The 16,843-nt window shown below is 39.4% G+C and overlaps 1 protein-coding gene across 3 annotated transcripts in view; it reads left to right on the top strand.

Annotated features, from left to right (window-relative positions):
- The window catches only part of LMBRD2 (LMBR1 domain containing 2), a 44,253-nt gene that overhangs the window by 17,795 nt on the left and 9,615 nt on the right, over positions 1-16,843 (top strand). For all 3 annotated transcript variants that reach the window (XM_054583938.1, XM_054583940.1, XM_054583941.1), the window contains 10 exons: positions 712-786; positions 1,831-1,944; positions 2,781-2,964; positions 7,221-7,402; positions 7,954-8,087; positions 9,698-9,803; positions 10,627-10,724; positions 13,036-13,139; positions 14,323-14,369; positions 15,694-15,799. In XM_054583938.1, coding sequence (XP_054439913.1) covers positions 712-786; positions 1,831-1,944; positions 2,781-2,964; positions 7,221-7,402; positions 7,954-8,087; positions 9,698-9,803; positions 10,627-10,724; positions 13,036-13,139; positions 14,323-14,369; positions 15,694-15,799 — 1,150 coding nt within the window. The remainder of the gene's footprint in view (positions 1-711; positions 787-1,830; positions 1,945-2,780; positions 2,965-7,220; positions 7,403-7,953; positions 8,088-9,697; positions 9,804-10,626; positions 10,725-13,035; positions 13,140-14,322; positions 14,370-15,693; positions 15,800-16,843) is intronic.

Raw genomic sequence — 16,843 nt, 5'->3', positions numbered from 1 at the left:
CTTCCCACCCCACCCTCTGCTGCGGATGGTGGTGACCTTGAACGCGGCATGGTGCTGGCCTGCAGTGCGCTCTCAGTAAACACACCTGTTGTGGGTCAGTAGTGCGGCGCTGCGGTGAGCCGCCCCCCGGGAAGGAGCAGGTGCTCTGTGGGGCACTGGTAACCTTCCCGCCACCTCTGCTTTCTGAACACTGAATTTTAGATAATGAGATAATTCAGTTTGATGAGCAAGGTGAAGGGGCACAGTCCTGTTCTTTCAGGATTGCAAAATTTGTCTGTTCCTTTGTGCCTTTTTGATAATGTTTAGTCATCTTTGTGTACCCAGTAAGCAAGTGACAAGGGAGTAAATCTAGAAAGTAATATAAAGCGTAAGGGTATAGAGATACCTGTTATACAGGGTGGGGTAAAGTAGGTTTACTGTTGTTCACATGGAAACTAGTATAGTAATTAATAAATACTAATATGAAAATAAACTTTCATGTACTCACAACTGTAAACCTACTTTTGCCCCACCCTATACAACTTTATAGGTATTTTTCCTTATGTTCTTAACTTTTATTCATTGAAGGGAACTTCATGTAAATGCTAAGTAATTTGGGTTGAAATTAAACTTGTGAGAATATATATATATTTATACAGTACCTATAGAGCAGTCTCATTTGAAATGTCCAGTCTATAGAAATAAAAATATTTTAATTTTTCTGTTGTATAGGAGGTTCGTAAAGTGAATGAAAGCATCAAGTATAACCACCCATTGAGAAAATGTGTTGACACAATTCTTAAAAAGGTAATTAAATCATATTCACATCTATTTTCCTGTGAAATAAAAGTTTCTATATTATAAATATGAAAACAGCCTATAACTGAAGTCTTCCCAACTCCTTTTCATTTTCGTGGTAATATTGACCATATAAACCAGTAGTAATGTGTACATAGAATTTGCTCCTTTGTTCTTACCAGTTTAACATTAATTATTGGCCATATTGCACAACACAGCGGTGGAGGGGGACCCTGACAGTTTCTGGAGTGTCACTGAATGTGCTCGCTAAAGGCGCATTTCATATGTCGTAAAATGAATGACATCATGAGATGTTTAACACACATTTAATAAGAAGCCATACAATTAAGGCATTATGTATTGTTATTGAGTTAGGAGTATTCATATACTTCCAAAAATGATTATCCAAAACATAAGTTCCCCAATTATCTTCCCTGCAACCATGGAACCACTGAACTCTCTCTTTTCCTATATTTTAAATTTATTATACTGATAGCTAGTGTTCCTTTAGGCTAAGGTGATAGTCATGAGAATCAACTCTCTAATCATTTCTTGTATATTTGCTACCTTTTGAGATCTATCCAGGGAAGTTAACCAACTGCCCAAGTTCATATAGGTAATAAACAACTAATAGCAGGATAGATGACTCCAAGTCAGGTATTTGTTTCTCTGTACTATTCTTTTAAAAAATTCAGCATCTTGAATTTGTTGTGATTTTCCCACTTTATTTAGCTGGGAAAATCACTGACAGTGTCCTCAGGTGCTTACCCAGGCTTATCCTCCCAAGTACTAGTCGCTTTGGGAAGGTGAGCTCCCCTGCCCTGCCCATCCCCAGCCGGGACAGTGGAGATGGAGCTAAGAAGAAACTCAATGTGTCCGTTAGAACATTTTCCAGAAAATGTCATCAACTGAAATTCCAACTATTTAGAGGTAACAACAAGGAAGATAGTTTTGAGAAAATTAGAAATGCCCAAGAATGAAAGATTTTTAATAAAAATAAGATTTTTATCTTTTTGCAAATAAGATTTTTTCCATTGTACTTGTTCCTTTTAGTGCCCTACAGAGTATCAGGAAAAAATGGGTAGGAACATGGATGATTATGAAGATTTTGATGAAAAGCATAATACCTATCCTAGTGAAAAAAGTCTGGTGAAACTGCATAAACAGGTACATTTATTAATTGGCGCTATATTACTTAATGATATTTTAGTTTATAATTACTGCCCACAAAAAAGGAATTTTGAATGAAATATTTTTAACTTCACATTTCTTGGCAGGAGTAATATTGGCATTTGGGGGGTGTTAGGTGGCTGAGGTAGCTAAGAAAGGACCAGGAGCTAAAAAGGTCCAAGTAAGGGCTTTTATTCAAGGCGGGACACTGTGATGGAGGGGGCGGGGCGGGGAGGGGTGCTGAGTCTGAGCAGATTACAGCAGCCAGGGAAAGGGTAGAGAAAGGGTAGAAGGGCATTTAAGGGTGTTGTAGCGGACCCTGGGGGAGGCTGGGTCACCCTGCTGATCTGCCCCAGGTGTCCTGGGGACAGGTGTTTGCAAGACAATGTCCTCTGATCAGGGATGGCTGACAGGGGGACCTGAAGTCTGGGAGATTTATGAGCCTTGTTTCTGGGAAAAGCTGACAGAGGTGAGGGGCAGTGAGCATTAAACTGGCTTCCAGCGGGATGCCCGAGGCTGCGCCTCAGTTGTTTCTGATACTGGGGAATCTCTTGATCAGGTATTTAGCTGGTGACTAGTGACACATACCTTCTTTGTTCCAGCACAAATGGTGGCTTAGGTCCTCCACATTGCAGTACTCTAACAGGGGGGCGAAATTAACCACTGAACCTAGCTGTTGCATGTATTACAGAACTTTAGCGTCCTTGGCCCCACCCAGGAAATGCTACTTGCGCTTCCAACTGTTGTGACAACCCAAACATGCTCCTTAATGGGCAGTTGAACCACTGTTGGTCAGAACACTGCACAGATAAACGCCCTGTTTTCTTTTTTAGGTTATTTACTCAGTTCAGAGGCACCGTCGAACTCAGGTACAATGGCAGATTCTTTTGGAACAAGCATTTTATCTAGAAGATGTAGCAAAAAATGAGACTAGTGCTACTCATCAGTTTGTTCACACCTTTCAATCGCCGGAGCCAGAAAATAGATTTATCCAATACTTTTATACTCCTACAGTTGGTATGTAATTTGATATACACTTCAAAGTTTTATGATGATAATTTTTCTTTAGAAAAATGTATATATTTTCACCAATGTGGAGTTGAATTGTATTTGTATTATTGACTTATACCATGTGGTAATATTACGTATCTGATAAACTCCCCTTCCCAACAGAAAAATATTTCACTTGTCATATAACATATAATTTATCATTTTGCACTGTTACTTCACCGGTAACAAAAATTCTATGCAAAAATATGTGCAATATATCAAGCATATTTTGTATATATAATATATACTTAAATAATTAGAATTCTAAGCAATTTTACATCACAAGCTTGGGTCTCTCCTTCATTCTTCTTTTTTAATTTTTATTTTTTTATAGGAAAAGAATTCTATATTGATAAATAGGTTACAGTGAAATAAATAGAATAATGGTTTTTGGGGGAATAAAAATTCCAACAGAATTTAGTCTCCCTCCACCCTGCCTCTAGCTTTTGGTTTCTGTCTTCTTACTGGTCCCATTGGGTGACAAAGCCTTTGTGGGCATGCCAGGCCTTCCTGGGCCCCTGGCGACCTCTGTCTTTCTGGCCACAGGTACGGTCTTGGACACACTGTCCTTAAGAGCAGCAGGTATGGTCTTGGACACACAGTCCTTAGGAGCAGCAGCAGCCTTGGCTTTTGACCTCTGCCTGGCCCCCTGGGCAGTGGCCTCTTTGGAGACTGTGCTCCTGGTCTTCCTTTTGGCTGGGAAAGCTGCACTGTTCTTGCCCTTGGTGACCGCAGGTTTTGAACTCTGAGTCCCTTGGTTTTCCTGTGGGCCTTGTCATCTGCTGGGCTGTTCTTTCTGCCTTTTACCCTTTGGCTACCCGCAGGACCCAGTGGCACCAGGAGGGGCCTTTGCGACCTTGTCTGGCTGTCGGGGGACCTTCCTGGCCTTGCCCACTCTTGCCTGTCTGTCCTTGGTCTGGACACCTTTCTTGGGGGCCTCCTCCTTGGCCTCAGCACGTCTCCTGGGGGCTGACATGGTGGACATCTTCCTGGGCTTGATTTTCTTTGCGTGCTTGGGAACTAATTTGAAGCTGCTGGTGGCCCCCTTGGCCTTGAAGTTGGTGGGCCTGACGAGGAGGCCGCGTTGCATGCCGGTGTCCAGGGCCCGCTTCAGCAGGTACTTGAGCCGGGTGGCGTCAACTGTGGGGTAATTCTGCAGGATAGAAACCTTGATGACCACCACCGAGGTGCCCCGGCACTGCTCACCTGCCTGTAGCACCTCCAGTACCATGCGCAGCACGGGTGGGTGGCGGCGTGGTGCTGGGATGGCGGGACGGCTTGGGCCTGGCTTTCCAGTCCCAGACCACCCGGATGTGGAGTTCGTGGAAGTTAGGGAGGCTGAGGAGGTCAAGGCGTCGCTGGAGGCTATGCCCCCAGGAGCCATTGCACAGGAAGACACAGACGCAGACGTGTCTCCTTCATTCTTGACACACTATTAAAATATTCCCCTAAGAAGTACTCTTTGATTATTTACATTTATTAGTCAATTTACAAAACCTACACTCAAGAGTCATAATTATTCTCTTCCCCTTTATGATTATTTATGACACTTTCTTCACTGTTACCAATTTAGTATGAAGAATTTAATGAAAATACCAGTGGCATAGTATCAAAACTTCTGTTTACTGTAGATGTTCAGACAGATGCTTAATTCACTTGATTCTCTTCTGCATGTTTGATCTTCAGTATGAAGACATAATGGTGGCCATAACAAATATCTCAGAAATCTTCAGTGAAGCACTTTCCTAATTAAATGAGGGAATGGTGTGACACTTGTTTTTATTTATTCAACCAATATTTGTGCTCTTATATGCTACATATTGTTGGGTGCTTGGAATATAATCAATGAATAGAAAAGACAAAAATGTCTGCCCTTGTGGAGTGAGAAAAACAGGCAATATATCATGCACATAAATATATAAGATGCTGAGTCGGTAGTTGGCTATAGAAATCGGAGCTCAGGGAAGTCTGGTCTGCAAATATAAACTGGGGTGTTGTTAATGGATGGGTGACATCCATTGATGACAAAATCAGCAAAGAAGTGAGTGGGATAGCTTAACCTGAGGACTAAGCTTGAGGCACTGCAGGATTTAGACATCAGGTTGTTGAGAAAGCAGCAGAACAAACTAGAAAAGGAGTGGCCGATGAGATTGGACAACCAGGGCAGTGAAGGCTTTTGAGGACAAGGGTGTATAAAGTACCTTTTCAAATGTTGCACGTAGGTCGATTATCATGAACACTAAGACTTGCCTTGGATTTCAGAGGGGTGAGGTGGGGTAAGAGGAGGGGGAAAAAGCCTGATTGGAGTTTGAAAGAAATGGGAAGGAGAGCAGGCAGAAACAGCAAGAACAGAAAACTCTCAGAATGCTCCTTACAGAAGGGAATAGAAGCAAGAGGCAGTAGCGGAAGGGGGGTGGCAGGGTCGAGAGGAATTACAGCATGTCATTTGCAAGTGGTATCCCAGAGGAGGTTTGGTGGGACAGAGGAATTGGCTGGGACAATGTGTGTGTGCAGGGGAGATGAAAGGGGAATAGTGAACAATGAAGAGAAAGGCTAAGATGAGGAGGTACAGCACAGACGTACCGAGCAGGGGAGACGATGTAGTAGTGGAAACTTGGGGAGGTTTTCTCCTGCCACCTTTTATTTGCTCAGTGAAGTGCTGGGAGTAACTATGGGGAAGGAGATTTTGGAGAATTGAGGAAAGAAGAAAAGGTGCAAAATAGTTGCTTAGGAGAGTCTGCATGCGAGAAAATTGGTGAGTTATAGCCAGCTAGCCAGGCATGGCTAAGGGTCCACTTGAAGCTGGTGATTAAAAATTTAAAGTGAGGCGAGTGAGCAAAGCTGTGCGCCTTACCCCTACAATGCGCAGCTCCATAGGTGCAGGCTCAGGGTAGTCCAGGACTTGGGAGTCAGGGTGTGGTTTAGTTTTGCAAGCATGAGGAAGTAAGTATGAGAGGTAAGAGGAAGCAAAAGAACTGGGATATTGGAGAGTGATCACCCTCAAAGTCTGTGGAATCTGGGCTGGGTGAAGAAACCGATAAAGGACAGGAGGGTATTAAGTGGCAGTGAAAAGGCAGTTGAATAAATGGATAACTATTCTAGACAGAGGAAGTCCTTAGAGTTGGAATACTAGATGAAGGTGTTGTTTGGACCCGGGGAAACTGTAATGAGGGTACGATGAGGGCTGGAGTTAGGGAATGAGTAGCTGAGGTAGGGTGGAGGACAGAATCGTTGGAGGAGAGGGGGCCAAGAAGGGAAGGACCCGAGTTTTGAAGGAGTATCACCTATGTGGACACTCAAATCACCAGGAATCATGCTGAGAGTAGGGTTGAAAACATTTAGTGAGCCCGGAGCCCCACTCTTCAATGAATGAAGTGAAATAGAGCCTTTTCAATTTTGTGAGTTTTCTGCTTTTTTAACTTGTATTTTTACCTAAAATCAGACTTAACAAGAAGTTGCCAAAATAATAACAGAAAAGTCCCTTATATCCGTCACCCGGATTCTCCCAGGGTCAGCAGTTTTACCATGTTCATTTTCTTTCTCTGTGTGTGTGCTCCCTTAATCTTTTCAAAGTTGAATCCAGACATCATGCCTTTTAACCCCTAAATGTTTCAATGTTATATGTTGGTTAACCCCTAAATGTTAAATGTTATATTATTTTCTAAAAATAAAGATGTTTTCTTACATAACCAAGTATTGAATAAAATGATAAAAAATTAACATCAAAACAACACTATTACCCACAGACTTATTCAGATTTTGCTAACTGTCTCAGTAATGTCTGTAAAAAAGTCCCAGGCCATACATTGCACTCGGTTGTCATGTCACCTTAGTCTCCTTTAATCTGGACCAGTTTCTAAGTCTGTGGTGTTTCATGACATTGCTGTTTTGGTGGAGCACAGGCCAGTTTGTTTGTGTTTTTTCAGTGTCCCTGAATTTGAGTTTGACATTTTCTTGTGAGTAGACGCGGGTTCTGTGTTTCTGGCAGGAATACCGCAGCAGCGCCGCGTTCTCACCATGCAGCGCAGCAGGGGGCACGTGAGGTGTCCTTCCCGCCACTGGCCATCGTTTGGTTGGTCCGGTGCCGGCCGGCTTCCTCCGCTGGGAAACTACCATTTCTCCCTTTGCTTTTATGAATCTTATGTGGGGATATTTGGAAACAGTGTCAAGACCCTGTTACTCCTTTGTGCTTCTCTTAATCAGTTTTTTCTTTTATCTTCCAGAATGGTACTGGGAATGTCTTCTGCGGCCGTGGTTTTACAGAATACTTGCTGTGGTCTTGTCCATTTTCTCGGTGATTGTCGTGTGGTCAGAGTGCACGTTCTTCAGCACTACCCCTGTCTTGTCCCTCTTTGCAGTCTTCATTCAGTTGGCCGAAAAAACGTACAATTATATTTATATCGAGGTCAGTTTATTTTCTATCGGTTATAAATAAATGTCAGCTCATAGTGTAATTCTTAACAGTAGTAGCTTGTCTCCATATATTTCTTCCAGCAGTAATGAAAGCAGTGAAGTTTCCCACAGTGTTGTTATTCAGACTTCCAAAATGAGCTTCATCAGTTTACCCAGACTGAAAACTAAGGACCGTATTTGAGGACAGATTAAAAGATACAGGATAGTGCAAAATACTGTTTTGAGAACACGTGGATTTGCAGTCTGCCCATGAAGCAGCCTAACTTCCAGTCTTCCTGTGAAGAGTCTCCTGGGGGTGGGAGAGCAGGCTCCCTACAGGAGGTGGATTTGAAATTTAGAGATAGGATGTGCAACTGGTTGAGAAGTAGATTTTTTTTCATAATTTCATCTTAAGTGGTTAAAAAAATTCATTACTAACATATTTCAATTTTAGAATGTCAACACATGTTAGCTGGAAATAAAGGCTAGTGCTGTGACAGTATATGAAGTGCCAAAGTCCATTAGTCTTAATCTGGGCCTCTTTGTTTGTTTTTGTTTTTTCAGATTGCTTGCTTCCTTTCCATCTTCTTCCTAAGTATCTGTGTTTATTCTACTGTGTTCAGGATTCGTGTGTTTAACTATTATTACTTGGCTTCACATCACCAGACTGATGCTTACAGCCTTCTTTTCAGTGGCATGTGAGTAGGTTGTATTTAGAAATAAGGGATATGTCTTTATTGCGTGTGTCCTTATAGATCTTTCTTTTATTTCTTGTTGTGTTTGGGTCTTCCACTAACACCTGTATTTCTCTGAGCTAATTGATTATGTTTAAATATTAATTAGATGTTTGTTGATTGCTAGCTAAATACCACTTGAAGTTTAAGGTTGAACTAGCTAAATACCACTTGAAGTTTAAGGTTGAAACAGATATGATAGGTTAGGATTGAAAAGAAAGACATAGTGAACTTGGATTTACCAATTAGAAATTCAATAAATAGGTTAGTAAAAAATGGAAACATTTGAGAATTTAGAGACTAAATCAGACCTAGAAAGTATGTTGAAATTCAGTGGCCTCAAACTGAATTGAGGAAGACTGAGAAAACCAGCAGGAATAATTTTTGCTAAGAGATTTCACAAGTTTCAAGAGAGAGCTTCAGCTTATGCTAGGTTGCCCAATCTATTATTGTCCATGTTGTTAAATTAGTCATATCGGGGATGTTTATAAGGGCTGAACTGGGCAGATTTGCAGAGGGATCAATATACAAAGCTTCTCTAAGACTTTTTTTTTTCACCCTTTTCCCCCAAATAATTATAGACTTACAGGAACTTTCAGATATAATACAAAGAGTCCTCCTCTTCACCTTCATCCAGCTTCCCCCAATGGAGACATTTTATGGAGCTGTTCTACAATATCAAAATCAGGAAATTTACATTGATACTGTTAACTAGGCTACACATCTTCTTTAATTCTCATTATTTTTATCCTTTATTTGTGTGTGTATGTAGGTTCCTGTAACTACAACTATTCTATCACCATGAAAGCACTCCTCATGTTACAGTTTACCTTCAATATTATTCTGTATTAGTTTCAGAGGTACAGCATACTGGTTCAACAGTCGTGTAATTTACAGTGTCCCCCTGTGATATTTCAAGTACCCACCTACATAACTGTTATGGTATCATTGGCTATGTTCCTCATGCTGCGCTTTCCATCTCTGTGACTGTCCTGTAACTACGGATTTGTACTTCTTAATCCCTTCACCTTTTTCTCCCACCCTCCATTTCCCTCTCTCCTCTTCTTCAGCTCTGCAGTTCTGTAAGTTTCTCTTTTTATCTGGACAAATCGAGCTGTAACAATCCTTTACACCTATAGTTATCAGAGTGACGTACTTTGATACACCGTCAGATCTTTCGTGTAGTGAGTATGATTCACCTTAAGGGTGTCCCTGTCCTTGTCATGCTGCTGAGACAGATTGCACAGGTGGTAGATGGGGAAGAAGCACATACACAGGCACCTCCCCGATCTTGGGACAGAGCAGTGGCAACACCGCCGCAGCAGGCAGCCCGGGGCTGCAGTTCTGCCTTGTAGGTACGGATGTTCCTAAGGGAGATGTGATTAATAGGAGTTTAGAATCTCTCCCAAGTAAGTAACGGGGAGTCACATTAATAATTCAAAATATATATAATACAGATAGAAGAAAATAATTGTTGGAGTGATCCGAAATGTTCCTAATACAGTTCAATATAATATAAAATATATTTTGCTGCTTTATTTTTTATATATTCTGTTTATAAATGCTTATTGCAGGTTATTTTGCCGTTTGACTCCTCCTTTATGTCTTAATTTCTTGGGTCTGACCCATATGGATTCTTCCATCTCTCACCAGAATACGCAGCCGACAGCTTATACCTCTGTAAGTATGGTCAGAAAACAGAGTTCTTTAGATTTGTTATCTATATGGGATATTATTATTGTGGATTTTTTTTTTGATGCAGAAAAGTTCTATTGCATTATTTGGATCTTTTTGAAATAACGAAAAGGTTGTATATTTAATTACCAATGACTGGATAAGTGATTTTGATTTTCTAATTTTATTTATTTTTACTTTTACTTTTTTAAAGATTTTTTAATTGTCATTCTATTACAGTTGTCCCAGTTTTTCCCCTTTGCCTTCCTCCATCCATCCCACAGTCAATTCCCACACTGCTGTCCGTGTCCATGGGTCACTCATACATGCTCTTTGACTAGTCCCTTCCCCTTTTTATTTTAAAAAATGCATTTTGGTTCACGTAGCTCATCCAGCTGAGTAGTATCAATAGACCAGAGCTATAATAATATTAACTTTTATATTTTCAGTGTAATGTAGGTGATAATTTTCACTGATGTTTATAAAATATTAATTTTCTTTAGGAGAAAGCCTTATTAAATAAGCAAATTAAGATATAATCAGCCTATAGCATTGCATTAGTTTAAGTTGTACAATGTAATCATTAGATATATACATATATTGTGAAATGATTACCACAATAAATTTAGTTAACATTCATCACTTCAGTGACAGTTTTTTTTCCTTGTGATGAGAACTAAAAAATCATTCAGTGCTTTATTTGTACTTTTTGAAAAGTCCAAATTTATTGATATAAGTGGTTTTGTGTGAATTTTCTAATGATGGAAAAAAAAATAGAGAACTATACTGATTTGACTTACTTTTTTTCTACTTTTTTCTTGCTCCTCAGATTATGGGTTCCATGAAAGTTTTATCCTTTATTGCAGATGGATTCTATATATATTATCCTATGCTGGTGGTAATTCTCTGCATCGCTACTTATTTTAGGTAAGAAACTTAACATCATTTATTTTTCCACATACTCTTAGCCTGATCTGGATATCTTTTCTTCTTAAAGCTCTTTTAAATATTTACTGATTGGGTTCTGGTTGTCGTTTGTTTTATTGTCGCTTTGGTCATGCTGGAAAGAAGAGTTTAAAGGGATTGCTTGGGTGATTAGGTAAGGCTCTTTCTCTGAAGACATTCTCAGAAAAAGAGAGGTCGAGTTACTTATTACAAATACTTAGGCTACAAAAGATAGGATTAATTACAGAAGGTAAACTCAAAGCCCTGGCCTTCGACACTGACAGCCAGTGTAGCTTATAAAACACCCCGCGCCCAGCTTCTCTCTAGTCACATAACTTAGTCTTAGGGCTGTCCCCAGAGTCATTGCCGGGTGTCCTGATGCTTCAGATCGTAGCCAGCACGTAAGGTCAGGTGAGGGGCAACTACAGTCAGGCAGTACACGTAAGGCTGGGAAATACACGGGCTGCTCTTTTTCACAGGATTAGAAAAAGTGGTGGAATCTTAGAGGTAAGACTCGAAAGGAGGTAAAGGACAACTCTGCCTGGCTTCTAGTGCCCGTCGCCCCTACCTCTGCTTGTCGGGTGCCTCATCCTGCGCTCTGTCTACCCTCTTCACTGCCTGACTGCTCCATGACATGCCAAAAGTGCCGCTGTTTCAAAAATAGTTTTTTGATGTTAGTTTGCTTTCCTAACAAGTAAATTTTATCCAACTACTTTTTATTTAAATCGTATAATACCATTATATAATTATTAGACATAATATGTATGTACCCACATGAGACTATTGAGTAAATAGACAAGTGTTCTTTTAAATAAATTCTCTTGAATTTTTAAAAATATCTTTATTTTACCTCCTCATAGGTAAAGGAGCTAAAGAATTATAATTTAAAATAAAACTGTTATATGAACTGATAATAAATCTTTTGCTTTGCGTTTTTCTGTGAGGTAGAAAAGACTTAGCTTTATACTGTGAAAATCATGAATTAAAGGAAGAAAATAATTATCTTTTTGGTGTCCAACGCTAAGTTTTGATCATATGTTTATTCCCTTGAAAAGTTTATAAAACTATTAATGAATATTCAGAGCTTCTGATGTATAAATTATGTCATGTTAGTAATTATTTGGGTTAGATTAGCATCTCTTCTTACCTTGTTAGATTATTATATGGATCAAATAGTAGATGGGTGGGATAGTGCTTTGTCAACCATAATATCTTAAATATAAGGACTTATTATATCTAAAAGGAAAATTGTTAAGCTTAACACTTTTTAAGGAGTTTTTTTTTATTTTTTTATTTCATTAGGAAAAATTTTGACTGTCAATTTGTCTTTAAGGGAAAAAAAGGTTGTATTTCTCAATTTTCAAATTATCTCTCAAAATAGATGTTTGATTATAGGAATATATAAAGCAATGTCTTGCTGACATTTCAGTGGTAACTTGACTTCACTTATTTATTGATTTAGGTTTATAACTTGATTTTATAGGTCCATTTTTTTTGAAATGCTGCCATAATTAGTCTAAGTAATACCCAGATTGCTAGTGACACGTTCCTACGCAGAGCTGATCTTCAGATTTAACTGTCCAGAGAGTGTGAGGCTGTTTACTGACACCTTACACAAAGCTCAGGCCTTTCCAGAGACAGCTACGCAGTTTAGGGCTTCTTACTGTAGGGGGGAGTGTTTCCACAATGTGCGTATGGAGAGGGCAGGGGAGGACTTACAATCAGAGTTAACAGGGTTAAAGTTGCTGTTTGGATGTAAGAAAAGAATAAATTGCTTTTTTTTTTTTAAAGATTTTATTTATTTTTAGACAGAAAGGAAGGGAGGGAGAAAGAGAGGGGAAGAAGCATCAATGTGTGGTTGCCTCTCGCACACCCCCTACTGGGGACCTAGCCTGCAACCCAGGCATGTGCCCTGATTGGGAATCAGCCGGTGACCCTTTGCCTAGCAGGCGGTGCTCAATCCACTAAGCCACCCCAGCCATGGCTGCTTTTGTATTATAGCTATTGTTTAGCATCCTGGTATAATGATTTCCTAAAAGTATGCTAATGGCCTAACATAATTTGTTTCCTTAAGAAATTGGCATATGTTGCATACCCTAGTCCATGGACTTTTGGGTATATAAGCTTCTTAGAAAGCAAAGTAAGTACTTCTTAATGTAACTCTATTAACTTGCTGTGATAACTAATAATAAAATACAGGTTTCTTTGAGGGTGACAGCACTAAAAACAGTTTATCTGAACACTTACAATGTGAAATAATGCTTTTTTTTCTTTTGAAAATCTACTTTATTAGTTTGGGAACTCGTTGCTTGAATCTACTTGGTTTCCAGCAGTTCATGGGAGATAATGATATGACTTCAGACTTAGTTGATGAAGGAAAAGAATTAATCAGGCGAGGTAAGGTTTGTCTTTTACAATAAATGAAGGGAAAGTGCGAAGTCTCAAAATACAGAATTGTATAACTTGTAATATTTAATTTATCTTAAGAAATTAATAGTTTAACTAAAAACCTACATAAAACCTTCATAGCAAAAATAATTTGAAAGCATAAATGATTGTCTCATCTGTTTTTAAGAAATTCTGCAGCAGAAATTTTTTAGTACATCTGCTGCTAAATGATGCCCTTGTTTTGGGGTCATTTTTATGTTTACTTTGAGGCAGGTAGGCCAAGTTCAATACAACTATAAAACTCATTAATTTAGAAAAGGATCAGTTTAATACTGCACAGGAAATCATTCAAGCCAAGGCTGGCTTTTATACTGTGATGGATGATCATTAACAACCTATTGGAATACATGGCACTTTGCTAGAATCTAATCTCAAAACTGAATGTGCCAAATTCTCTGATGTCCAAGTGATGGCAAGACAGGGAAAAAGAAAAACAAAACTTAAGTTTTGGGACATTGATTCTTTGGTACTCTCCTTGCTTGGGTCTGGAGCTTTTATGTGATCATTAGTTAAATGTAAGCCAAAATTTGTTGTAGCTCTAAAATAAGTCAGTGTAGCCTTCACATGCTCTCATGGGAAGGTGGTATCTAGTTAATATAATAGTTCTGTTGCTGTTTGCATTAATTAGACCTCATTTGGAGTATCATATCAGTCCTTGGTAAGATTTTCAAGAGTAAGAATGATAAATCAGAAGCTATTTAGAGGCCAGAATTATGAGTCTGGAAAGCACATTGTATGGGGAGAAAGCATATCGTGTGAGGGAAAAACCACTGAGTATATAGCCAGAAGAAGATAGGGGGAAGGACACTTATGCAGAAAGACGCATGAACTTCACTTAAAAGATAAGACATAAAGAAAGGAGAAGCTACAGAGGAACAAATTTCAAGTCACCCTGAAGAAGAACTTCTTCCTCAAAACTCGCCTGAGCCTAAGGGGCCATCACCAGCCAAAGTAGAGAAGATATTCTCTGAGGGGTTAAATGATGTCTAAGGTCCTTTCCAACATAACCTGTCACCTTTGACTTTGTAGTAATTTAAAGGCAATTGGTCATAGCCTGATACCTTTACTGCAGTTACTCTGCGTCTAATTAAACCATGTTATACCAAATTTGAGACCACTTTTCTGTCTCTAGAGAAGAGAAAACGGCAAAGGCAAGAAGAAGGTGAAAATCGAAGAAGAGTAAGTACAGTAATTATTAAATTGTTGTAACCTAAAGATTAATGTGAAATATCATAAGAATCTTACAATTTAGAATAATTGGCTAAAGACCAGAGAATAATTGGGAAAGACATGGTATATTTTTAGAGAAAGGTAACTTGACTAGTTTCATAGGTACATGCTAGGTGTCTTGTCAGCCATGTTTTAAAAAGTCATTAGTAATAAATTCATGTCCAACATCTAGCAGTGTCTTGAGCTAGGTAGGTGCTCAGTAAATAATTATTAAGTGAGTGAATAAATTTATCAGTCTTACTTATATTAAAGTAATTTTGATTGCTTTAAAATTATGCTTTTTTATAATATAATATTGCTTTTATTCCTGTTTAATTTTTCTTCACTCTATCTGCTGAGGCAAACTCCTAGAGAGTGAAAAGGAAAAAATGAGAAAAATCTAGTCACAGTCATCACAAATTTTCAACCTCTAGGTGTCTGTCCTGGAGAAGTGACGCCTCAGGACGTGATAGCGCCGTCCTGTGCTGTAGTGTGTGTCGTGTACGTGGAGACTTGTTCTGCATTGCAGAGCCGTGGCTAGAACCAGAGAGTGGAAGTTACTGGAGATGGAGTTCACCTCTCTATGAAAATTTCCACGGTTTGCCAAAACTGCAGGGGTGATTATGCATGGAAACTTCCATGTCATCTAGTATGAGAGCCAAAGAGCATCTGGCGCGGCTGCTTTAGAATGAAACCCTGCATGCATGGGAGGTTGAATTAGATGGCCTCTCATCATGCTCCTTTCAATTGTCAATTCTAAGAGTTTAATGAGTAGAATCCTAGTTAATATGGTTTCAGTGAAGTCAAGAATGCACACAATGCCATGTGAGTCCTAATCTAATCGCCATTGTATACAACTTTAATTTTGCTGTCACAAGTGAGTTTAGAGGTCTCTAAATTTGTAGTTAATCTGAATGGAAGAAAATTTTGTCAACATCTAATTATTATGTGTTCTCATAATTTGTACATTGTCAGGGTAAGTTTATTGTAATTGTAATACTGTTCTGACATTTTAGGTAGAATTGAATGACAAAATAATCATAGCTAGCAAATATGCCTATAAATGTCTTCAGCTGTAAAAGTTAAGTTTGGAAACTATTAAAATTATGTAAAGATAAGAAAGATTATTGACCTGTGATTTTTAAAGACACTGTGATAATTATACTGATTATCTGATGAATTTCCAATGAAAAGAGTTAAATTACATTACTCTATATGTAATCTATTGACACTGATGAATTATTTTCTGTCTGTGAGTTCTTTTGTTATATACTCATCTGTGTTTCTTTCCTAGGAATGGAAAGAACGTTATGGGCATAATAGAGAAGATTCCACTAGAAACAGAAATGTTCACATTGATTCAAAGGAGTCCAGTTTCTCAGATATTAGTACGAACCGATGTAAGTAGTGTATCATCTGAGGTATTTTTTCTTCTGAGAGCTCGCGTAGAGACTGAGGATTAGGATACCCATTCAGAAATGGGGTTCTGCAGTGATTGTCCTTTTTTAACTTGTAGTGCATCGGAGGGAGGGAAACTCAAATACGCACTCTGGTAGGAGAAGACGATGTCAGGGGTGTAGGTGGGCAGTTGTAGTTGTACTGCCCTAAATAATAGTGCTTATGCCAGGCAAGTTCTAGGCAGGTGCTGATTTCTGTTTTTTACTTAATATGTTTTTCTTTACTTTTGTATTAGTAGATTTAAGCCCAAATTCAGTCATTCTTATAATAATCTGACTGACCCATGTATGTCAAGTACTTTCCCAAGTATACAGGGGTAAGAGAACATAAATTTCCATCCTTGAGATGCTCATAATTCAATGAGGGGCTGGTACTGGGCAGGAGACATTTGCCAGTGGGTTGAGGAACCGCCCCCCCCCGCCCACATCCTTACTGCTGCCATCTGCCCCTGGAAAGGTGGCAGGAAACCTGTTTTTGTGCAGAACCAGCACGGAGGAGAAGGCAGAGGTGGTCTGCCTTTGGAGGAGACGTGATAAGGCACACCTGATGCGGAGGGGACTCTGCTCAGGGATGGAACAGGTTCTTTATTGGGAAAGGATTTCTGTGGCAAAGGACAGTACTTAGCCAGGGAAGGGGTTTTAGGCAGAAGAAATAATGAGGGACAGGAGAGAACCTTTGGGGAAATGCATGTTTTTCTCTGATTAGAGCCTAAACAGCGGTGTCCAGCCTGTGGGCCACATGCAGCGCTGGACGGCTACGAATGTGGCCCAGGGTGGCTATGAACATGGCCCAACACAAAACTGTACATGTAAAGGACCCATGGACAAAGACAAAGTAGGGAAGGATTGAGGGTGGAGGGTCGGGGTGAGGGTGGGGGTGGGTTGGGCAGGATAAGGTAGTGGTGGGAAAATGGAGACAAATGCATTTGAATAAGAAAAAAAAATTTTTTTTAATTAAAAACAAACACACAAAGCAAAAAAACCCCT

Source organism: Pteronotus mesoamericanus, unplaced genomic scaffold (genome assembly GCF_021234165.1).
Source record: "Pteronotus mesoamericanus isolate MK-2021 breed Mesoamerican mustached bat unplaced genomic scaffold, CSHL_Meso_final contig_75, whole genome shotgun sequence".
NCBI classification, from domain to species: domain Eukaryota; kingdom Metazoa; phylum Chordata; class Mammalia; order Chiroptera; family Mormoopidae; genus Pteronotus; species Pteronotus mesoamericanus.
Note: the sequence above shows the minus strand (reverse complement) of the source record. Positions and strands in the feature narration are given on the sequence as shown.